Genomic DNA, 23,572 nt, shown 5'->3' on the forward strand with positions numbered 1-23,572 from the left:
TTAACAAATTTCTAGAGTGAATTTATTCTATATCAATAGTTAATCAAAAAATTAAATATATAGCATTCATAAATTAATAATTAGGTAAGTAGCAAAGAGAATTTTTTGTTTTATCCATTACTATCCTTTTAACTTTACTTATTTATATAAATTGCCATTAGTCATTTTTTTGCACATGGTATTACTGTAGATACTGTTCATCATCGCTGATACTATTCATCTAAGAGAAGATATTTTTTATTATTGGATAACTATTTAGTTAATATAAAATATATGAAAGTTATCGCTATAAGTTTGTGTTAACTTTGTTATCATATAATATACTAACATGTTAACAAATATATATGATAATTATAAGTGATAACAAATATATCAGATAATTATAACATGATAATTTCAAAATTTCAAAATTTTGTAATAAAATATTAACATGTTATCGCTATAAATATGAAAGTTTGTGTTAAATATGAAAGTTTGTGTTAAATATGAAAGTTATCGTTATAAATTTGTGTTAACTTTGTTATCATATAATATATTAACATGTTAACAAATATATATGATAATTATAAATAGTAACAAATATATCATATAATTATAACGTGATAATTCCAAAAATTTGTAATAAAATATTAACATATTAACAATAATATTTGTTAAATATAAAATATTAACACTAATAATCGAGAAATATAGCACGTTAACAATAATATAATGACAATATTTATATTAATACATAATTTATATAAAATATTAACAATAATATCAGCATAATATGTATATTAACAGTAATTTATTTAGAATATTCATTGATAATAATTAAAAAATTATCATGATAACTGTGATAGCAAAATCTTAGAGAATAAAGGTGATATAGTCTTTTTATGGTGAATAGTTTTATGGGATCTATACTAAAAAATGTCTTTTAATTTTGCTAACATCTATTACCCTTTATTGTAATTATTCAAATTTCTATAGTCCAAACTTCTAGCTTGAACATAGAAAAAAAATAACTAATTTTGTAACTGAAAACTATACTAACCACAGAGATCTCTGTTTCGGTTATTTGACTTAAGAAAATTTCAGACGAAAAGATAATCACTGTACCAATGATATGATTAAATTTCTATTTAGTTAACAAGATTAGGACATGCGTACATGCATGTTTATAATCTAATAATTTTTAATTTGTGAAATAAAATTGAAAAAAAAATGGAAAACAAAATTCATATGCTCAATTTAAAGAACAAGACATGATATTGGAACTTTTGGCGATAAGAAAATGCTAAAAATTCCGAATGTAACTCATTGTTATAAGATCTTAGTAGTTTATTCGACAAATATACAATGTACTGAGCAAAAGAAACATTTGAATTTCTGATGAATTTATCTACTAGTAAAATGTTGTATATTCCGCGAAAAAGAAAAGCATATGCTCAATTCAAAGAACAAGACATGATAATAGAATACCTAGAAAAGAGGGAAATTGAAAACTGAAAGTCAAAGAATTTGTTTGTCTGGAAAAATAAAGAAACAATGCCAACAAAGAAAAATGACCAGTCAACCTAAGAATCTTCTTGATATCACCCAGAAGAAAGAGATAATAAAACAAAACAAAAAAACCAAAAAAAAAAAAAAAAAAAAAAATCTCAAACGCGGTTTCTACGATTATTGGAGTCAAAACCAGCAATGGTGTTGGTGAGAGGCTAAATCGAAAGCTCAAAAAAAACTCTCTTCTTCTTCTTCCTCAGAAACTCACGAACCCTAGAAGAGTCTATCGTCTTCATCGCCTTTCAAGATTAGTCTCCGGGTTCTATTCTATTTGTGTCGAATGGAGAATCCTAAAGGAGGAAACTTGAGCGTATCGAGCTCCGAAGCTTTGACCACGACGCTTCGCAATGCGATCCAAGCTTTAGGCCGTGGTTTCGATGTTACATCAGATGTTCGGCTTCTGTACTGCAAAGGAGCTCCTGGGTCAAGACTGGTTCGTATCGAAGAAGGACAAAACAGAGATCTTGAATTGTCCGATGGGGATCTTCTTCCTAACGTCCCTGCTGAAATCGAGTGCTCTCAAGGCAGAACTAGCATACAGAGAATCCCTGTTTGCACCTTCCACGAGGTGATTTTCTCACCCGTTTTTTTCTTTGTTACTTTGCCCCAATTTATATTTTTGGTAAGATTCTTGGTCCTGATGTTGGAAATGCAATTCTTACATTTAACCTCCTTTTTTGTCTTTGTCTTGATAACATATCTACAGTAACATGATGTCTGATCTGGTATTTGTGGAACCACTAGCTCATAGCATCCTAATTAACCGTTGGACTTTTTCTAAATTTGGAAGCTTTACATTGAACTTTAGCTTCACTGTGGCAATTGCTGCATTTGTAGTTTGGTCAAGTCAGATACTAAGGGAAATAGCTGTAGCCGTTTTTGTGCTGATTAATGCTGTTTGTTAACGTGTTCTTGTTCTTAGGTATCTATCTCTGTTGAAAAGATACTGTCTTGCTTCTGGTTATTCATTAGAAACTTTCTTTTGGCAGATGGCAGAATACTTCAATGAGAGATCAGGCGTTAAAGGGAACATACCACTTGGATGCTTTAACGCGATGTTCAATTACACTGGTTCTTGGCAAGTCGATGCAGCATCCACAAAATCTCTTGCATTGGTTGGATATTTTATACCGCTTTATGAAGTCAAATTGGCAAAGCTTACATTGGTTTTGCGCAATGAGATCAGACGCGCTGTTCCTTCTTCATGGGATCCCGCTTCTTTAGCTAGGTATATTCTACTCTCTGTGTTTTCTGCAGTGTTATATCTTCTGGTCTCGTTGTTTATAATCTCTATATGAACATGGCATTTGAGGAACATATCAATGAAATGTCAAAGAAGTAACTTAGCGTCAGTTCGTTGTTCTGCGGTTTTAGATTCCTTGGAGCTAAACTTGTGTGTGATTCTTTGTTGACATTTATCATGTTTCTGATGTGGTTTCTCCTCTTGTTTACTATCTTGTACAGCTTTATCGAAATTTACGGGACTCATATTGTAACTTCGGTGACGATTGGTGGAAGAGACGTGGTATACATTAGGCAGCATCAGTCTTCTCCTTTACCGGTATCTGAAATCGAGAACTATGTCAACGACATGATGGAGCACAGGTTTCACGAAGCAGAGAGCCAATCTATAACTGGCCCCTTAAAATACAAAGACAAGGTTAGTGAAAACGTCACGAGCCATGTCGAGATTACTCTTGTTCATCTCCTTATGATCAAATGGAAGATATTTTAGCTGAAGTAGCTCTCTCCTGTAGGATATCACAGTAATATTTAGGCGAAGAGGAGGCGATGATCTTGAGCAAAGCCATGCTAGATGGGCTGAGACAGTACCTGCAGCTCCAGACATTATCAACATGACTTTTACTCCTATTGTTTCTCTGCTCGAAGGTGTGCCTGGTCTACGGCATTTGACTCGTGCTATCGAACTTTACTTGGAATGTGAGTTTCTAACTCTGAAAATTTGCAACTTCTTTGATAGTAGAATCCACCTGATTTTGACATTCTCATAAACGTTAAAAATCTCTTGGATGCTTTTAACCAGATAAGCCTCCTATCGAAGATTTACAATACTTCTTGGATTTCCAAATAGCTCGAGCTTGGGCTCCCGAACAGAGTAACCTCCAACGCAAAGAACCTGTGTGTCAATCTCTTCAGTTCAGCTTAATGGGTCCTAAACTATTCATCAGCGCTGATCAGGTAAACAACAGACCGGTTGGTTCGTTTCGGTTTGGTTATCGTCCGGTTTATGGATAAACTGAACATATATTTGCCTTTTTTGGGGTTTTTTCAGGTGACGGTTGGGCGTAAACCGGTGACAGGTCTCAGGCTAAGCTTAGAAGGAAGCAAACAAAACCGTCTCTCTATACATTTACAACACTTGGTCTCTCTCCCCAAAATCTTGCAGCCACATTGGGACTCTCACGTGCCTATAGGTGCACCTAAATGGCAAGGACCAGAGGAGCAAGATAGCCGCTGGTTCGAGCCAATCAAATGGAAGAACTTCTCTCACGTGAGCACCTCGCCGATCGAACACACCGAGACACACATCGGCGACCTCTCCGGCGTTCACATTGTCACCGGAGCTCAGCTCGGGGTTTGGGATTTCGGATCAAAGAACGTTTTGCACCTGAAACTACTCTTCTCTAAAGTCCCCGGTTGCACAATAAGACGGTCCGTCTGGGACCACACTCCGGTAGCTTCCTCCGGTAGACTCGAACCGGGAGGTTCGTCTACATCGAGTTCTTCGACGGAGGAGAAGAGAGAGGACGTGTCGGGGCAGGCAGGGAAGCTTGCAAAGATCGTTGATTCGTCGGAGATGTTGAAAGGACCACAGGATTTGCCTGGACATTGGCTTGTGACTGGAGCAAAGCTAGGCGTTGAAAAGGGTAAGATTGTGTTGCGTGTGAAGTATTCGTTGCTAAATTATTGAGAGAGAGAGAGAGAGTTAGAGATGAGATCTTGCTTTTCCGGCGGCCGGGAAATTTTTTTTTCCGTCAGCATTCTTTTGCACAGGGAATCTTTCTTTGTACATGCTCCGGTTGCCTATGAGAACCGTTCCGGTTTGGTTCTGTTTGATATTGGTTGATTATTTTTAAGTTTTGGCCCGGTTTGGTATTGTAGACGATTTTTATTTTATTCATCAGAGATGTAAATTGTAGTCGGATATTTCAACACATGGTTCGATGTAAAGCCTTGTTATGACACGTTATGAAATTTGCATGCCATGTATTATCATAATCATCATTATAAAGAATCTAATCTTAAACCATGAAACGAAATCTATAAAAAAAACACACAGAGAAATTTGGAAAAAGGAAAAGAAAATCATCAAGGATGACTTCAAACGGCAACGAAGAGCAAGTGCCTCCCGGAGAACCGGTGACGATTTCCACACGTGTGATTGATGCCGGAACGACTATCATGCAACGGCGGTTACCGGTGAAGCAGATGAAAAGTCATGTCTCTACTTTTGCGATTTACGGCGGAGATATGTCCCGGCAAATAGAGACTCACCACTACGTCCACCGAGTCAACGACGAGTTTCTCCAGTGCGCCGTTTACGCCTCTGACCGTTCCGATGCACCTCTCATCGGTAACTTTTGTTTTTTTTTCATAACTCACATAAAATGCGCAATTTTGGAAACTTGTGACAAAAGTTATATTCTCAGGAATTGAATATGTAATATCCGACCGATTATACGAAAATCTGCCTCAAGGTGAGCAAAAGCTATGGCACTCTCATGCTTATGAAGTTAAGTCCGGTTCGTGGGCTTATCCACGATTGCCTGAGTTTGTGGCTGCTCCAGAGCTCAAGAACATAGCCAAAACGTATGGAAAATTTTGGTGCACTTGGCAGATTGACCGAGGTATATGTCTCCCATCTAAATACCGGCTCTGACTCTATTAGTTAGTCTACTGATTAAAAAATTAATTATCACAATTAATTCTTTATATCAACCAAACATTATCACAATCTCTCGAAATTTTCTGGTTTAGTTTGGTTCTAGCAATCATTGGATCTTGTGTGTAGGTGACAAGTTACCAATGGGTGCACCCGAACTGATGATGTCACCACAAGGGGTGGGGCAAGGGGTATTAAGGCCAGAGTTGGTTAAGATCAGAGATGAGAAGTACAACGTTTCGACCGATGATTTGAAACACCAGAGAGCGGAGATAGCTGAACCGGAATGGATCAATCCGATGGCAGATTACTGGAAGCAACATGGTAAATGTTTCGTACTAGATATCGTGACTGTGGAAATGAACCGTAACGAGCAGTTCCCCTGAGCAATGTGCTATGTAATGTAATGTACCGGGTTTTATAAATATAGAATAATGTTACGCTTGATATTCTTTTTATGCTAAAAAGATATAGATATGAAAAATGCGGTACATGCACGAGAAGATCACACATTTGTAGTTTTTGGCACTTTTTTTTTTAGTTCTTTTATGTTTCTTTCTCTGTTTTCTTCAAAGCCGTGCCAGCGCTGAGATATCAATAGGGTAAGCGTCTGAAGGCGATTGTGCGTTGTACGATCTCTTTGCGATAACCACGTTTGCGGCTTCTGTCGGGTGAAAGGCGTCCCAGAACACGTACGCGTTTCGGTTTGGACATGGTCTCTGTCCTGGTAAGCATGTGATCTGACCAGCATTCCTACCAATACCGCAACATCCGGCGTTTGTCACTCTAAACCCTGAAAACCAAAAAAAAAAAAAAAAAAAAAAAACATTTCAGACAAAAAATGATATCAAGATTGTTTTCTTCCAACTTTGAAAATCAAAGACATTCTTGCGTGTGCGTGTATTGTATATACCAAATCTAGAAGGATTTGTGATCATGTCCTGGAAAATGCCATAAGCATTGATGTAGGTGAACCTTGCATCAGGGTGATTGTTGTTGAGCGTATCAACGAGAGATCTGAGCTTGTTGTTGAAGATTTGGTTGGCTGAGTTGATTCGGTTATCGCAAGTCCTACTGTCGCGACTACGTGCGAGCGCGTTTGGACTACAACCGATTGCGCCAACTCCGATCAATGCAAACTTTCTTGCCCCATAGTTGTATAGCGCCTAGACAAAGCCCCAAAAAGGAAAGATTGTGAAACAAGGAAGTCTCCGAATGCAAATTCTTTTTACAAAATGAAAAGATTTTACTTTACATCTTTAAAAATTTTCCTACGAAAATCAGATTTCACGAGATGAGTCACTCATAAAAAGCTAAAGCTAATAACACTTTATACACGTGATGACCGAAGTTGGGGTTATATGTATTAGTTTTGAGACCTCACTTTCTACTATAAATTGCTAATTTTGTAATCCTTTTTTTTTTAATTCTCTGCTTAAAAAGTCAAATTTTCATCAGATGGGCCATAATAGGAAAGGTAAATATGGAAACATTTTAAAGATATTCCGAAACTGAATATCAACCAAATGGGTCAACTTCGAGAGAGTCAAAGCTTGTAACTTTGTGTAAATAGAAGATCTAATGACACAAAAGCAGAGCTAAATAGAGTAGCCATAATAGAAGAACTTACATTAAGCTGAGTGCTGTAGCGACTGATGAGATCGTCGGCGTATTGTTCGGGTGTGAATTGTCTGCTAGAAGAGTAGAACGTAGGCATGAAGTAGTTGTTGAGATAGTCGTTGCTTCCTAAACCAACAGAGTAAATGCATCTCTTGAGGTAATCAGCTGCTTGGGTCTCGCCTCCAAGCAGACTCACGACCTGCTGTACTGTGTTCTGGTAGTTCCTAACTTGCCCGCTAAAGCTTATCCTTTGTCCCTTCATTTTCCAAGAAACGAAAAAAGGAAGTTGTGGGAACTTTTCTAATATTTTAGGAATGAGGATTAATTATTGAGAGAAAATGTTTTTATGTTTAGTTACCAATTGTCGACCGGTTTCTTCTCTGATTCCGGCAGCTGCAGATGCGTAGTTAACTCCGGTGAGTATTCGCCGACCACGCACGGCATTATACGCAGGAATGTAACCATTAAATCCAAGTAGCTCAGCTTCATCACATCATAAATAAATGTCAAAACCATGTTAGATTAGGACTATTAACACTTTAAACAACTCTTAACTACTTAATTAGTGTTATATATAGAGAAGACAGATTGTAAAAAAGACCCATACCGAGCTCATCAGCGGTGGTTTTTCCATTGGAGAAACGGCCGGTGGGGCCGCCAAAATCGATGCCGTAAGGGAAGTAATTGGCTCTTGCAAAAGAAACAAGACCGTTGTTGTTTCCATTGTCAACCAAAGAGTCACCAAAAATGAAGTAACATGGAACTTGTTGTGCTTTTACTACACTCAACCCTAAACTCAACAACACAAACACTACACGCCATTTCTTTAAGTAACTCTCCATTTCAAAACCAAAATCTACTGAGTAATAACAAGATAATGGAATGGAAAGAGTAGTGATGGAAGAAATCCAAAGAAGTGTGCATTTATATATACATGATATTTTGGTAGCTTTAATTTTGTAGGACTAGTGACTTTAATTTAAGATTGGTGGGGTCCATTTAAATAAATAACCTGTTGTTTCTGTTTTCAATCATTAATCAAAAATTAAGATTGGTTTATCAAGGGCTTTTAATCTTACTTATTAAAACTGTGTATGTGCCGACAACCGCTTCGACTTTGATCACGGACTAAAATATCATCATAATTTAAAGAGTTTAAGAGGAAGTGAGAGAAAGTATGATCAAACAAAAACTGAAGAGAAATCGATTGGAATTTTTTTTTCTTTCTGTAATATCCAAAATAAAACATTTATCGTACCAATACAGTAACTTTGCAACATTTACTATCTTTCTATATATATACCATGAAAATCAGTTGATCAAAAAACATTATATTAGTTTCCATCATTGTTTTAAGAAATTTATCGTCTTAATTATTTAAAAAGCTTATAAATATATTTTGCAGCATAATTTGAGGCGAGGGTTGGTCGGGATCTTGACAAAGCCACTTGTGCTTCCGAAGTAGAGTTTTTTCCGCGTACAAATTCCAAACTTGGTCATAATTTGGATATTAAATGCCTCAATTAAAACCATCCTTTTATATATAAATACAAAAGAGAAGAAAATTGTAGTGGAATCCCTCTCCATTTTCGTGGTTGACTACATGTTCCCCGAGAATGAAAATTTATAAGATTTCGATATGAGCATGGTACAGACAGAACTATTGATCATTGATCATGGATATAGAATTGTCTGTAGTAAAATTATTCATGTAGTTGTTTTTATAATTTATAATAAATAACATCTTAAACGATAGAAAAAAATCGTGATACATTGTGTATTACCGGTGTAATTCGCTGTGTATGTATATCTAAATTTTATTAAAAGATTTAAATTTTTTAATTAAAAGAGTTAAATTATTTAGAATGGAGGAGAACTGGTGAAGAGAAAACAGGTGAAGAATTAGTTAGGGCATTAAATGAAAAAGTGGATTGTTCGTGAATAAGTCAAATGACTTATTGTTTCATAACTGACCAAGGCCAGTGCTGCTTCCACGTCCCCTCCAACTCTTTCCATTTAAGAACGTAGGGGACCGTCTTAACTTAGGATAATAACACATTTATTATATTATTGGATGTTATAGCATACGGTGAATTTCAGGTATCAACATAGATGAGCTTGCAGTTACTTACCACTTCATGCATTTTATTGCCCCTTCTTCACTGCCTCCTATTTCCTCCACACTTCAATGGTTCCAAATTCTGCAAGGATTTAGATGTAATGCAAGTCGAAAGCATATCTATCAATGCCTTCAGAAGAAGCTGAGCTAAAGAAGATCATTTTCAAACTCAACCCAAATTAGTTTCCTGGTCCAGACGACTAAACATAGATGCAGGTCTGGACAACTCATATTGTGTATCATATAACGGAAAAAACAAGATGATAAAAGACAGTGGTACACAACACCATTTTGGTTTAGATCTATTGGGTCATTTAATTTGTTTTTTTCGCATTGTCTTTCTATTCGTTTGATATATAATAGGTACACCACATGTTATTAGGCTTTGATAGTATAGGTTTGATTGATATGCTGATCAATTTTATGTACAGATTTTATTGCTTTTATATCAAAAGAAAATGTCCAAACTGAGAATCATGGGTTTCCCGCACAAAACCAATAGACGATGGATATAGAGGCTTATACTTCATATATTAGCGTTGAATCATTTCTATTTCTAATATGGGACATTCTAACACACCTTCTTAAAATGCTGATTTTGCTGTTTTATTCATCACGAACTGAATTCCATTTTTTTATTGGTTATATCCTTTTGGACTTATTGAACTGAGATATTATTTTAGGAGTTATGTGTTTTCAAAAAAAAAAAAAAAATCAATGGTAATAAATGGAGAGGCTCATATCCAGTATTGAATCAATTTGGATTTTGACAAACGTTTTTGCTCCTATCAGAGGATCATGCAAGAAACTTTTCAAATGCACAATGGAAGTAATTAGAAGAGATATGCGTTTACGTCAGATATTTGAATGTAGCTATGTTTTTTCTTACAACTTCTACTCATCGTTGATAATGGACTCTTTTTTCTTGTAAGCTATCGAAAGTACGGCTTTTAGAAAGAAAAAAAATCAAATTAAATCAAATGATCAAACTTAAGTGACAATTTGACATAGTCCCGATCCAGAACCAGTAGTATATTCATATATTATTAAATCAAATGATCAAACTTAAGTGACAATTTGACATAGTCCCGATCCAGAACCAGTACTATATTCAAATATTTCAGCAAATCTGTTATTCTTTTTTGTTGATGATTACTTTTACTGAACAAAAAAGATTTAGACAGTAAATCTAGTTTAATCTATTATAACACCAATTGATGGATTTAAGACTTGAGAGTCATTTAACTTCTATAAGAGAATACATTATTATCAACAGACAAACAAACGAAAAGCATCGCGGAAGTGAACCAAGAATGCAAGTTTTATAAAGTAGAACAGTTGAGAACATAACTTCAGTTTTTCCAAAAAAAAACTGAATTTAGAACTTGAAAATCATACATTTGGTTGAGAACTCTCCTATTATATGTCTTTTTTTTTCAAAGCTGTGCCAAGGTTGAGATATCAATGGGATAAACATCCGAAGACGATTGCGCATTGAAAGATCTCTGAGCAATGATCGTGTTCGCAGCATCTGTTGGATGAAACGCATCCCAAAACACAAACTCATCACGGTTTGGACACGGCGCTTGTCCTGGTAAACATGTTAGTTGACCTCCGTTCCTTCCAACTCCGCAACACGCAGCGTTTGTAACCCTAAACCCTGAAAACATTCACCCAAGGACCCAATATCAATATATATTTAAGCTTAATTATTTAGTAGTATAAGTGTATAACTTACAAGAAAATATCGAATTTTGTGACGATTTTTGAGTTTTTTGTAATCAACTTAAGTAAGAGTCATGAAGAATTATATGTGTACCATAAGCAGATGGGTTGGCGATTATGTCTTGGAAAACGCCATAAGCATTAATGTAAGTGAACTTAGCATCAGGGTGATCGTTGTTGAGCTGTTGGACCATAGACTTAAGCCTGTCATTGAAGATTCGGTTGGCTGAGTTATAACGCTCCACGCAAGTTGTTCCATCGAGGCTTCCCTGTGCTAGCGCGTTTGGGCTACACCCGATGGCTCCCACTCCTACCAATGCAAACTTTCTAGCTCCATAGTTGTATAGTGCCTTCATAAACACACAAAGAAAGGTATACTCAGAAGTACTAAATTAGATGGGTCTCTCCTAATGAGCTAAATAAAGATCACATTCATCAAATGGGTCATCCCATGTTAATTAAGGATCTAGGACACACACAAAAAACAGAGGATTTATTGCATAGCACATAGTCTCATCGAATGGAACATAGCTTACATTGAGCTGGTCGCTGTAACGATTGATAAGATCATCAGCGTACTGTTCTGGAGTGTACTGTCTGCTAGTGGAGTAGAACTGAGGCATGAAGTAGTTATTAAGATAGTCATTGCTTCCCAAACCAACAGAGTAGATGCATCTCTTAAGGTAATCAGCTGCGGTATTCTCATCTCCAAGAAGTTCCACCACTTGAGACACTGTGGTCTTATAATTCTGGACTTGTCCACTAAATGTTACCCTTTGTCCCTTCATTCCCAAAAGTAAAACATAAAATAAAAATGTTAAAACAGTTATTTTTTGTCCTAATTAACAGAAACAGAGAGAGATTTATCAAAATGTTGTTCTTGTTACCAATTGTTGACCGGTTTCTTCTCTGATTCCAGCAGCTGCAGATGCGTAGTTGACTCCTTGAAGTATCTGCTCGCCACTCACATCAGTATACGCAGGAATGTAATTATCAAACCCAAGTAACTCAGCTTCATTACATCACAAGAAATGTCAAAACAAAACCATGTTAGATTCTGATTGTAACATTTCAGTCTCACTCAAGTTTAGTTAGACAAAATGAGAGTAGAAAAATAACTAATATTTTAGGAATAATGAAACAGCCATAGATTTTGTTTTTGTAAATAAGAAGGACATAATTAAGGGTTTACCGATCTCGTCGACGGTGGTTTTGCCGTTGGAAAAGCGGCCGGTTGGGCGGCCCAAATCAATGCCATAAGGGTAATAATCGGCTCTTGCAATAGAAACAAGTCGATTGTTGTTTCCATTATCAACCAAAGAATCACCAAAAATGAAGTAACATGGAACTTGAGGCTCTGCTTTTATCTTAAACCCTAAACCCAAAACCAAAACCAACACAGAAACCAAACACCATTTCCTCAAGTAACTCTCCATCGATCTCACAACCCAAAAAAAAACTGAGGAACTGATTTTTATGTATGGTATAACACAATGCGTTGTTGAAATAAGTGTATTTTTCTAAGTGGTGGTGGTTGTGAAATGTGAAGAATCCAAGAGGTTTTGAGTGTATATATGGAGTCGGAGAAATGTAAGTGTGTTATATTTTCTTTTCTTTTTTTAGCGGTTGTTAATTTTGTGGTTATATTTTAAGGTCGGTGGGTCCAAATCCAATATAAATAAAATTGTACTCCTATCTATTTTGTTCTCTCTCTCGTTTTGAGACCTATAGTTAAAGACATCGTATTATATGTTCTAACGAAAGAATATACTACTCTGTAATATTTTCTCGTCTCACTAAGGTGAAAGAAAAGAATATACGTGATACGACTCTGTAAAATGTACTTTAACAAACAAACAAAAAAGATCTGTAAAATGTACTTTCGTTGTAAATGAATTTGTTGTCTCAATAATAACTTCGTCAAAATTTGGTCAAGATGGTTTTTATATATAATAGACTAATAGTTCAAACACTATCCTGTCGTCTGGTTGGTAGAATTTTTTATAGAAGAATGTTAAATTGTACAATGTATATTTTTGTTTAATGAGTCTTGTAATTTTGGAAACCGTGCTTTTAATTTGAATTTAGTCTTAGTACGTTACGTAAGAGATCATAAACTTAATAAAATGCTTAGAAAAAAACTATCACAATTTAACGTACAAAAATTCAAAATATATTTATCGTGAGTTCAATTTTAAAATCATATATTTTTTAAAATTGAAATTATAATGTGAAATTTTATAAAATATATTGATTAATTTACAAATATATCTTGTCTAACGAAGTCATTTTGAAAGCTGAAAACCGAAAGAAGTTCATGGTTAATTTTCATTGTTAAATGGTCAATGTTTACGAATTCTCCTTTTTATATTATTATGGTATTGTTAGTGAACTTGTTTAGTTTCAATTAGTGAACTTGTTTAGTTTCGCTGTAAATGGTATTGTTAGTTTCAATAAGTAAACAAAATTACAAACCATGTAGTTATAGAGTATTTTCAGCAAATTATATATATATATATATATATCTTATTTTGATTGTAACATTTTCATTTTTTTAAATAAAAAAAAAAGCAACACTAAACCAGAAACCTTGGGGAAAAATATCCTATTACGTACTGAAAAAGAAAAGTAACATATAGTACAATTCGACGCGGGCTAACAATTTTTTACCTACACTTGATTATGTTAAAATTCAAATGAATTCTGAAGATTCTATTAAATTAAAAATATATAAGTTTCGGTAAAAAAAAAAAAACTCGGTTCTAAGAAAAGTGTAATAATAATTAACTAATTGGTGGAGTCTAGATATCGCTGTACATAAACATATTTCAATTTAATGATTCGATTTTTAAAATGGAAGGAGTGGAAAGTAAGTGAGTAGAGTTAGGTTTGGGCATTAATTTCACGCGGACTCTTTGTGAAACTTTTTTGACATGTAATAGTTAAACCGAGCCGATGATTATACGTACGCCCAACGTATATATGTTTCTTATATACATGCAGAATAGCTGATTTTTTGTCAAATAGAATTTCTGAATTGATCAACGAATTATTATATAGGCACAGTAGACATGTAAAATGAAATTCTAAATCGATCATATGATGTATTCCAACTCGCTGGTGCAAAATTTTAGTTCCAGAAAATGGTATGTATAGTATATTATGTGTATGCTTAAAAAAGTAAAGTAAATGAGATTCTAATAATCGTTGTTGTTGAGTTGTTCAGAAGTGGCGGAACCAAAACGAGAGTAGGGTTTCCAAGGGAATAGTTTGAACGAGGCAGTGGAGCCCGAGGAATTTGGCACGCATAAGTATTTGAGTCTCACAGTGCAAAACTATGAAGACGTTATATACTTATTTGTGGTAGGTTTGGTAAATAAAAACTTACTATAAAAAATGTATGTGAATTTTAGTGTCTATGTAGTTTTTTATGTTGTTTTCTAATTGACAAAATAATAGTACATACAGTTTGCATGATATGTCTACGTGGAAATCTTACTGCCAATCAAAACAAGTAACAACGAAGAAAGAAGAAGAAAATTGACATGTAGGTAACAAACACTTATAGTATAGGGAACTGAGTCAAACAAAAAAAAAATGTAGTTCAACGGTCATTTGAAAATGTAAAACATCAGATTCTATTCTAGGTTTAAACCGGATTGAAGATAAAGGTTTGATAAATTGGGTGTTGGTAATATCTTGGTGAGCTATTCTCGGTTTGGCTGGAGATTTGGGACTATTTCCTCGCTGGTGAATCGATTTTGGCTCGTCATTTTTTTTTCTTCTGATTATTAAGCCAGTTCTTTTGTCCAAATTCTCTTCGTAAACCATAATCAATTCCCGGTTCTGATTGATTTAATAAAATTATTTATAAAAAAAATGTTGGCCAAAAATATTAAAATGTAGTATAAATAAACGATTTACACTATTACGTAGGGGCTGCGGACACAAGCCGACATAACAGTAAAGAGAGTGGTAATTCACCAATCCAAACTTTTTGTGAACCCACCAATAATCGAAAGATATAGAAGCAAATTAAAAGTAAAATCAAATTATGGACTTGAATTGAACCCCTTTTTTATTAATTCATTCTGAACATTTTCTGGTTATCAGTAACATCATACGTTAACGTCAACCGCACTGTAATAAGATATATTAACGTGACCATACTAATTATACGTTAACGTCAATCGCATTGTAATAAGATTTTTTTACGTGACCATACTAGTTATAGTGCAATAAAGAGTCCAATCAATCCTAATCTAAACTGTGGAACGATTATAGTTCCCTCTTCTGCAAGCTGAGAGCTATATATATTCACAAACAGTTAATCAAACCACAAAAGCTCTTTAAAAGGATAAATAGGTTAGATAACAAGAGAAATGTAAAAGGATAAAAGTTAATCACGATCAGTTTGCCGTCACGAATATAAAATGTTCATTTTTGGACTTTGCATTTATGAAATAGTTCACGGAGCTACTTACGAAATTGAAATCTCCTATCAATTGCCAAGTTTGAACCAAGCCTATTCCATAAAATAGCAGGAACAAATCGTTAAAACAAGAACAAACAACATCATCTGGAAGACAATCCAGCTAAGGCTCCAGTTAAGACCATGTTCTTTCCACTCTTTACCATAGTCTTGGATGAGATTAAAAACAGAGGGTGCTCGGTCAATACTAAGGATACTAGTGGTTCAAGCGGCGATATACAGCATCCGGAGACAGAGAAACAATGTGCTTCACAACCTACAATCCATACCGGCTGCGACAATCTTCTCTGAAATCGATAGACAGGTCCGTAACTCCATCTCAGCAAAACGTCATAGGAGATTTTTTGGAAACTGAAATGACTCTTTGGCTTAGATAAGGCACTTTAGGTTCCTCAATTCCATTTGTTTTCTTGTTTAAAATTTTTTTCTTTTTTTTTTTGCAACGTAACAAGCTATCAAGTAGTTTACTAATTTTGTAAAACCTCAAAGTTTCATTCCAAATGAATGATTATTTACAATTTAGCAACAACAAAAAAAGTGCACATGCATGCATGATGGCGTAAAGCATCTTTTAAGGGTTTTTTAGTTCTACATTTCATCCACAAATTTTTATTTTATAAGAGAACTTATTCGTCACAGTTTTAATTTAATAAGTCAACTCTACAAGTCAAATATTGTTAACCAAGAAAACTATAGCACTTGATTCTTATTTAATTACTAGTAAATTTATTTTTATTTACAACTGTCGTTCAGGGCCTATTTCACGTTGTACTAGCACCCAAATTGGTCTTACTATATAGGGAATCGATGGTTGAGAATCGAGATTAATTGGTTCCTAATGCCATTTTTGTTTATTTAGTTGGAACTGCAATTAATGAATGTTGGTTGGGAGTTTAGTTGTAGGGCAACCAAAAAAATAAGTCGAAAACTGAGTTAGTGAGTAACGTGCTCCTGCTTTAAACAAAATCTATCAAGACGTTGACGGTCCATGTTTATCTCCAAATATATATATTTTTTAATTCACTATTTTAATAGTTTGCTATATTTGATGAATTTATGTGAATTAATCTCTTTTGTCTTCAAAAACAATTTCTCCATTGTTTGACAGCTATACGACAGATCATTCAGATTAGTGACGAATTATTTGGGTTATTTGTTTTTGAAGAAATTATAGTGACATCACTAGACGGCTAGATAAGTAATTTAGCTGTTGATTCGAAGTATATCAGTATCTAATATATGTTGGCTCATGTTATGATCTATATGATTAAAACTTGAGAAGAAATTTAGCAAACTAGTATAAAAGTTTGCTTACTTTACCTTCACTTTAAAGACAAATATCGAACCGACTGATTTGCATGACATTACTGATCCCAAAATGTTGTTCTGTAATAAATCGTCTGGACTCATAATATATCATTTCGAAAATTGATTGCTGTTCGATAAAAAGACAATTACAGGCCATAGTGCTGTGTCGGGACAATGTTGTATTTAGTTTTTTTCTTTTTACAAAAAAACATGTACATTTATAGACTTGATTTGACATATATGAATGATATGATTGTTCAATCACAAGTTCAAACTATTAGTAACGTTTTATAATTTGGTAACGAAATGTTTAATAATCATACGCTCTATCAGCCGTCGTCAATGGCAGCCCTTTTTCTGTAATTTATATTTTCCACTACCATTTTTAGCAGGCAAAGCTGAAATTCCCACAAACACAAAACAAATTGTCATCAACTTATCTTCAAACGGTGGACTTTTCGATTGCTAATTTTAGTTCAATGATAGATTTGTTATATTCTTTGTTATACATCCAAATCACCATATACATATCAGAGAAAGGAAAAGAAAAGTAGTTTACGACAAAATAAATTGCCGCATATTAGATACATTTTGTCGCAATTCTTGAATTTGATTGTGACAACAACAAAAACCATCTTTAATTAAAAATGATTCTTGGATAATATCCATTTGCGTTTTTTTATCTGCTCACTTCTCCATTCGACTAATGGATATAAAATTATTTTAACTACATACATTTAGGTCCATTATATTGAATAACGACTTAACTCAGCTCAAACTACTTTTTACTGAGTTAGGGATTGAAATTTGGTTTTTCAACTCGTTTAAAAAAATACCTTTTAAGCAAATGGGAAGATCACAAGTGCCTATGAGTTATTATATGAGTACAACTGCAACACTATTTATGATTTACTCATGAACACAAAAAAACTAAATTATATGTGTAGTCACATTAATTTAGTCACATTATATACAAGAGTTGGAAACTATGAGATAATTTGGCAGCTTGGACTCGACTTTTATGATTTTGAATTGGTTGATTTGAGGTTTGAACCATCTCTGCATCTTCACTGATAATCCAGGCTAATCCGGCTGACTAAGATCTCTGATACAATTGGGCCGGTTTGGGCTAGGCTTCCTTTAATGGGCTAATATTTCTTAAAAGCATACATTAAATTGTCAAACTAGACGACATAACTACAAAATTCATATGATACACTGGCTTATTCTAATATATTTTTCTAATAAAAAAAGTCAAGCTTGAATTTATATGTCTTGTCTATTTTTATGGATATTGGAGGAAGGAACTTTAAAATAATTATAAGCTTGGTATACCATGAACTTATAAATCTACACCCTTTTAACAATAACCATAAGAACTACAATATGTTTGGAAGCAGCGGGTTAATTAAGCATTAGCCAATCAAAGCAGGGATTTACATTGTATTCTCATCATAAAAAGTCGAATCAAATCATATCGATAGGGAACTAACTCTATTAATCAGCATCTTTTCCAGATCATTTGTTACTAGATTATCTAATACTTACGTTGCTTAGTATATAAGAATCCAAAACCCTAGGAAGAAACATCAATCATTGGAAAATTCCATAAACTTACGCAATTAAACGTAGCAATTTCGTGTTATTTACATTGCCGTTTGACTTTCAGGTACGTATTATATTAACCCTAACCATAACTTCAGGCAAGCAATAATTTATCAAATCTATTTGCGGCTCGTCTTGCAGCCAGCACAACATTAATTGACTACAATATCTATAGCACACGAATATATATTCACATACATACATATGCCTACGAAATTATATATGCACACGTATGTGATCATTAAAAAACTTCAACTCTTCTTATCTAATTTGTGATTTGAAGACTCATTGAAGGAAATTACTTATTCTTCTCAATATAATTAAATCCATGCTTACTCTAACAAAAATATTTAACTGCATGCTTATCTGACTAATGATGTGACAGCCAAAGAGGTGTCCAAAGCATATCAGTAACGTGTCTCAAAATGGCAAAAGAAAAAACAAAAATAGCAAAACCGATTCCTGGCTGTTCTGGCATTTTCTCTTTCTTAGAACTTCTTTATAGATGAGGTAGAAGATGACATTGAAGTCATTTTCACCATCTTTTAAGACGTATATGAAAAACTATTGCATTAAGAAGAGACAGAAAAACCCCGTTTAATGTTACAAATTTACTAGAATATTCGAATAGTTATATTTTTATTCTTCTGGTAATCATTATTTAGCTTCAAACTCACTAGCGACAAATTCACATGTCAAAGTGTAATAAATCGAAATATATAATACAGAATATAAGAATATACATGCGATTGAGATTATCCGCATACAATCACCAATCCACGAGTAAGAAGATTTCGGACATACACCGTTACTCCAAAATAAAAATAAAAAAAAATAAAAAAACTTTCCACGTATAGGAGAAGACAAGAACAGAAACATCAAGAGTCCCGTCAATCGAAGCATAAACTCCGAGATCCGTCTTTGTTCGAGATGACGCAATCGTAACACGTGTTTGGTACACAAAATTCCTCACACTTCAAGATAGATATGGAAAGTGGGACCCATGGCGTTTTTCACACAACACATTTCCAATGCGCAACGTCCAAAACTCTTTTGTCACTTCCTCCGGATTTCTTTTTGTCTTTTTCCCTTTATATAATAATTTGTAAAAAGTAATAGTATTGAAAGTTCGAAGAACTCGTCGAATATTAGAGTAGAGTTTGAATGGGTGACTGTGGTAGTTACGGGTTATTTCACTCGCAGTTGTAACCATAATATTTACATGTGACTACTCACGGATTAAATTGTTAGCACAAAGAAAAGAAAGAAAAAAAATACAAGAGATTGAATTCTTCTCGTACTTCATTAAAACGAATTAGTTTTACCTTTCTTTTTCTTAAATTTTTGTAGGTAATTCTGGTTGCGAAATAGCGAATTTTATCTGCTAAACCACTGAAATTGATGATGGATTAGCCATGTACATGTGAATATATGATAATATATAACCACCATTTTTTAAAAGGATATATAAGCAACATATTTATGTAGTTTTAATTAATATATTGGTAACAGACTTTTTGATTAGTGATATATAGACTGTTTTATACTTGCTCTAAAGGGAGCTTGCTAGATAGTATGCTCACGTTTAATCTTAACACAATTTATAATCATTGCATACCTTACAAAACTTATCATTTATAAAGTTCTAATGAATGTAAACGTTTGAACTGATGAAATTTAAAAAAGTTTGCAAAAATGTGTGTGGATATGTACATACTACATCATTACATACATATGAAGAGCTCCAATCAAGTAGACAAACATTGCCCTTTTTATATATTTGTTTTTTAAAGTAAAAAGCATAAATATTTTATCTCACTTTTCTAACCTGAAACGTTAATGTGATCCCCGATAAAATTTATCATGTATCTTTCGTGTCCTTCAATTGCTTTCACTTAGGTGTATTTATATCTGGATGGACTTGTGACACTTTGCTCATTCGCAATAGAAGAAAGTTAAGGTACCTTTTTTTGGTTGACATCAACTAAGGCCCCTTCTCTCGCCAAACTCTTGTAATTAAAGAAACGGTTCCATTTCCGTAAATTAAAAAAAAATTGTATATATATACTCTTTATTTATATAGAAAAATTCATCTACTTTTCTATTTTTCTAATTGTAATACTATCTCGGTATTATGGAGACGAACATTTGTTTTTCTTGTCAACATTATGGGGACTATCATTGATATGTAGTGCTTGAATAAAATGAAATGTAATCAATTAAAAAATTTAAATTTCCTTATTATTTTTGTACAAAATAATTCAAGTTGAACCGATTCATTCTACTTTCCCTTAGATCTATATAGGCTTTAAGTAAATAATTTGACCAACTGATATGAGTACGCAACTGATTATGGTTGTGTGTTTCTTGTTTTATTGGAAAAGAAGTCGTAAGCTTTAGCTTTCCATTCCTTAACAATTTGTCTTTCTTATCAATCTATATCTCTGCTTTGACTTAAGGATACTTCCAAAAGTATATCCACTTTCTTTTGCTTTTTGTCAGTTAAGACGTTATTAGATGTTTTACTTCCAATGGCTTCCTTACTTTCAGCATCTACCTTTTCTTTTTCACTTAGATGTATCTATGCTTATTCTTTTAAATTTTTAATTACTCTATATATCCACGTAGTGATTTGTAAACCGAGAATTGCTCAAGATAGCTCATTTTCTTATCCGGTAAAGTATCATGGTTTTTGTGGCCACTACCAGTGCAAGATTAATTAATTTAGATGAAACAAACCAAGAAAAAAACTACAGATAAAAATCAGCAGAAATTAACATTATATTTTTTACTGTTAAAATCAACATTACATTTTTTACAAAAAATAAAATATTCATTGCAAACTACTTTACCTGCATAGTTTTAAGGCCTAAATCCATATCATCTCCAAGTATTCCATTTTTCCCTTGGTTATGCAAGGACCAAAGCCTCTTAATTCTTATGTGGATATATAACATGTTAGCTAATACTAAATGATTGTATATCTCTCTATTAAACACTGAATCTTTGATAATATTATATTATTGTCCAAGCGATGCACATGTTCTTACGTGATAGAGCATTTCAATTTTCTATAAACAATACATATATTTACATTTCTAATTGTTGCATTAGTAACATTGCAAACTATTGAGATAATCTTGAAGAACAGACCAACTTATGGTTTGTCAGATGGATATGAGTGGGCCTACAACAAGTGTGCGGATTACTCGGTAAAATCAGGATATTGGCTGAAAAAGAGTTTTAAACAGTTTGATGTAAGGACCAACGCAATGATGCAACCATCGCTGAATCCTCTCAGGAACAAAATATGGTCTCTTAGTACGACCCCAAAAATTAAAATCTTCATGTGGAGAACACTAAATGATGCACTCTCAATATCTGATGGTCTCCAAGCAAGGAGAATGAAGGTTGATGGCATATGTCAGATATGTAGAGGAGATGGTGAATCGATTAACCATGACTTGTTTGATTGTACCATTGCACGTCAAGTCTAGGCACAAAGCAACTTTCCCTTTCCACCCGAAGATTTTGATAAAAATTCTGTCTTTGTGAACATGTCCTACTTAATGAGAAGTGTACAGGATGATAAGATCCCAAAGGAGATTAGTAGAAGTTTCCCATGGATCCTTTGCAACTCAGAAGAATTGGAAGCTGTTTCTATTCAAAGGGAAGAGTTTTATTGTTTTGCAAACTGCAGAGAAGATTTGGAAAGATACAAACCACTGTTTCTTGCTGCAGCAAAATCATAATCTGGACAATGGGGACGAAAAATCTGTACCAAAACACTTATCTTACTGGCAGCCTCCTGAATCAGGCACCTTAAAATGTAACATTAGCATGGCCTGGTTGAAAAGAAAACATATTGGTGGTGCAGCATGGATCATAAGGGATCAGAATGGAGTGGTACATGCCCATAGTCGAAGAGCCTTTAGCGCCACTGAAAGCTTTACTGAGACGAAAGCACGAGGTCATTTTGGGCAGTGGAAAGTATGTGCAATCACCACATCGATAACATTATATTTGCCACATAGGCTTCTGATCTGGTTGGAGCTGTGAATCGACTGCAAGCTTGGTCGTCTTTCCGAAGTTAATCTTCAAACTTATCTGTGCCCTTTACGGAATCGGGGAGTGGAAATGGACTTTTGAAAACCCGAAAGCCAATAAACCGGTGTTAATGATTGCAAAAATTATTGTAGTTGAGGATAGAACTCAGTCTTATGTAGCTGTTGGAGACTTGGAGTTCCTTCGTGGCTCAAAGAGATGCTAATACAGGAAAGGCTGATTACCACTGTGTATGGGGCCTAATTTCATATCGTTTTTTGGTCTTGAATATTTTTTTATGAGATTTGGTGGGTCCGAGTGGTGACTATGTTTCAGTATATAATTCAATAATAAAATTATGTGTTCTTAAAAAAATATATAAATGAAGTTGTAACAGCAAATCAATAAGCAACACAAAAAATGATTTTTTTTTTATAAAAAAAAATTGTAACTACTAACCATAAACAAAACCAAAACATAAAAGATAGCCATGTGTTTCAAGTGCTATGCAAAATTATATTATTGAGATATAATTCGATAATCCCTCATCTACACATGTTCGATGTGTTCTCTTTCTTTTTATTTTTTTTTCTTTTTATCTCCCTATTATCTGTTTGGTTTATACAGTCTTGTTATGGTTTCTCTCTCTCATATATATTTTATATTAGATCGATTAATGTAAATTAGATGTCACGGTTTAAGAAATGTATTAAAGTTTTCTAATAAATTAAGTTATTATTGGGTAAAATATTACTAAATTGAAAAAGAAATTCTGTGAAACAATACGTGGGCCACAAGAAACGGAGACTGATATGTCGTCAGGACACGCAGACACCTAAGCTCCCATTTTCAGTAAAACACTTAAAAAGTATAATTCCAAGTTTCCATCTATATTAAATACTTTTCTATCGCTGAATTGTTTTTTTATTTTTATTATATTTATTATTGACTTATATATATATATATATCTACCTTTTCTGTATATTTTTTTGTTAAAACCTTTTCTATATATTTTAACCCAGAAGTTCATTTGAAATTGAACCAGTCTTGTAAGATAGGGTATTAATTTAATATTCAAGTAGTATTAACATGACGATAATAAAAATAAAGTATTAACATAGCATTATCTGAACTTGCATTTTTTCTTCTTTTGTCGTCGATGTCGTGATTCATTCAACAAGAAATCTTGAGGAAAATGATTTATCTA

General features: G+C 33.8%; 4 protein-coding genes across 4 annotated transcripts; 2 read left to right on the forward strand and 2 right to left on the reverse strand.

The window, feature by feature from the left end:
* The first annotated feature begins 1,672 nt into the window (after nt 1–1,672).
* Nucleotides 1,673–4,771, forward strand: LOC18992132 (MACPF domain-containing protein CAD1). Its single transcript, XM_006415491.2, has 6 exons — nt 1,673–2,116; nt 2,538–2,776; nt 3,013–3,208; nt 3,306–3,489; nt 3,593–3,747; nt 3,842–4,771. The coding sequence occupies exons 1-6, from the start codon at nt 1,829–1,831 to the stop codon at nt 4,478–4,480; spliced, it is 1,701 nt and encodes a 566-aa protein (XP_006415554.1). The 5' UTR covers nt 1,673–1,828; the 3' UTR covers nt 4,481–4,771.
* A 65-nt stretch (nt 4,772–4,836) lies between these two features.
* Nucleotides 4,837–5,936, forward strand: LOC18992133 (oil body-associated protein 2C). The gene is made up of 3 exons (XM_006415492.2): nt 4,837–5,143; nt 5,220–5,417; nt 5,582–5,936. Exons 1-3 carry the CDS (start codon nt 4,885–4,887, stop codon nt 5,836–5,838), a joined length of 714 nt encoding a protein of 237 aa, XP_006415555.1. The 5' UTR covers nt 4,837–4,884; the 3' UTR covers nt 5,839–5,936.
* Nucleotides 5,855–7,970, reverse strand: LOC18992134 (GDSL esterase/lipase At1g29670). The gene is made up of 5 exons (XM_006415494.2): nt 7,680–7,970; nt 7,431–7,555; nt 7,083–7,328; nt 6,366–6,618; nt 5,855–6,245 (listed from the first exon to the last, which is right to left on the reverse strand). Exons 1-5 carry the CDS (start codon nt 7,912–7,914, stop codon nt 6,022–6,024), a joined length of 1,083 nt encoding a protein of 360 aa, XP_006415557.1. The 5' UTR covers nt 7,915–7,970; the 3' UTR covers nt 5,855–6,021.
* Nucleotides 7,971–10,409: 2,439 nt separating this feature from the next.
* LOC18992135 (GDSL esterase/lipase At1g29660) lies at nt 10,410–12,520 on the reverse strand. Its single transcript, XM_006415495.2, has 5 exons — nt 12,109–12,520; nt 11,804–11,928; nt 11,453–11,698; nt 11,011–11,266; nt 10,410–10,851 (listed from the first exon to the last, which is right to left on the reverse strand). Exons 1-5 carry the CDS (start codon nt 12,350–12,352, stop codon nt 10,628–10,630), a joined length of 1,095 nt encoding a protein of 364 aa, XP_006415558.1. The 5' UTR covers nt 12,353–12,520; the 3' UTR covers nt 10,410–10,627.
* Nucleotides 12,521–23,572: the final 11,052 nt, after the last annotated feature.

Source organism: Eutrema salsugineum, unplaced genomic scaffold (genome assembly GCF_000478725.1).
Source record: "Eutrema salsugineum unplaced genomic scaffold, Eutsalg1_0 scaffold_5, whole genome shotgun sequence".
Lineage (NCBI taxonomy): Eukaryota > Viridiplantae > Streptophyta > Magnoliopsida > Brassicales > Brassicaceae > Eutrema > Eutrema salsugineum.

Bases quoted from the DNA above. Each gene is read 5' to 3' on its own strand.
- LOC18992132 (XM_006415491.2), top strand. From the start codon at position 1,829: ATGGAGAATCCTAAAGGAGGAAACTTGAGCGTATCGAGCTCCGAAGCT. The intron at 2,117-2,537 runs GTGATTTTCTCA...TTCTTTTGGCAG, and splicing joins CTGTTTGCACCTTCCACGAG to ATGGCAGAATACTTCAATGA. The intron at 3,748-3,841 runs GTAAACAACAGA...GGGTTTTTTCAG, and splicing joins TATTCATCAGCGCTGATCAG to GTGACGGTTGGGCGTAAACC.
- LOC18992133 (XM_006415492.2), top strand. From the start codon at position 4,885: ATGACTTCAAACGGCAACGAAGAGCAAGTGCCTCCCGGAGAACCGGTG. The intron at 5,144-5,219 runs GTAACTTTTGTT...TTATATTCTCAG, and splicing joins TTCCGATGCACCTCTCATCG to GAATTGAATATGTAATATCC. The intron at 5,418-5,581 runs GTATATGTCTCC...TCTTGTGTGTAG, and splicing joins CACTTGGCAGATTGACCGAG to GTGACAAGTTACCAATGGGT.
- LOC18992134 (XM_006415494.2), bottom strand. From the start codon at position 7,914: ATGGAGAGTTACTTAAAGAAATGGCGTGTAGTGTTTGTGTTGTTGAGT. The intron at 7,556-7,679 runs GTATGGGTCTTT...GATGTGATGAAG, and splicing joins AACCACCGCTGATGAGCTCG to CTGAGCTACTTGGATTTAAT. The intron at 6,246-6,365 runs GTATATACAATA...TTTGGTTTTCAG, and splicing joins CACAAATCCTTCTAGATTTG to GGTTTAGAGTGACAAACGCC.
- LOC18992135 (XM_006415495.2), bottom strand. From the start codon at position 12,352: ATGGAGAGTTACTTGAGGAAATGGTGTTTGGTTTCTGTGTTGGTTTTG. The intron at 11,929-12,108 runs GTAAACCCTTAA...GATGTAATGAAG, and splicing joins AACCACCGTCGACGAGATCG to CTGAGTTACTTGGGTTTGAT. The intron at 10,852-11,010 runs GTACACATATAA...GAATGTTTTCAG, and splicing joins CGCCAACCCATCTGCTTATG to GGTTTAGGGTTACAAACGCT.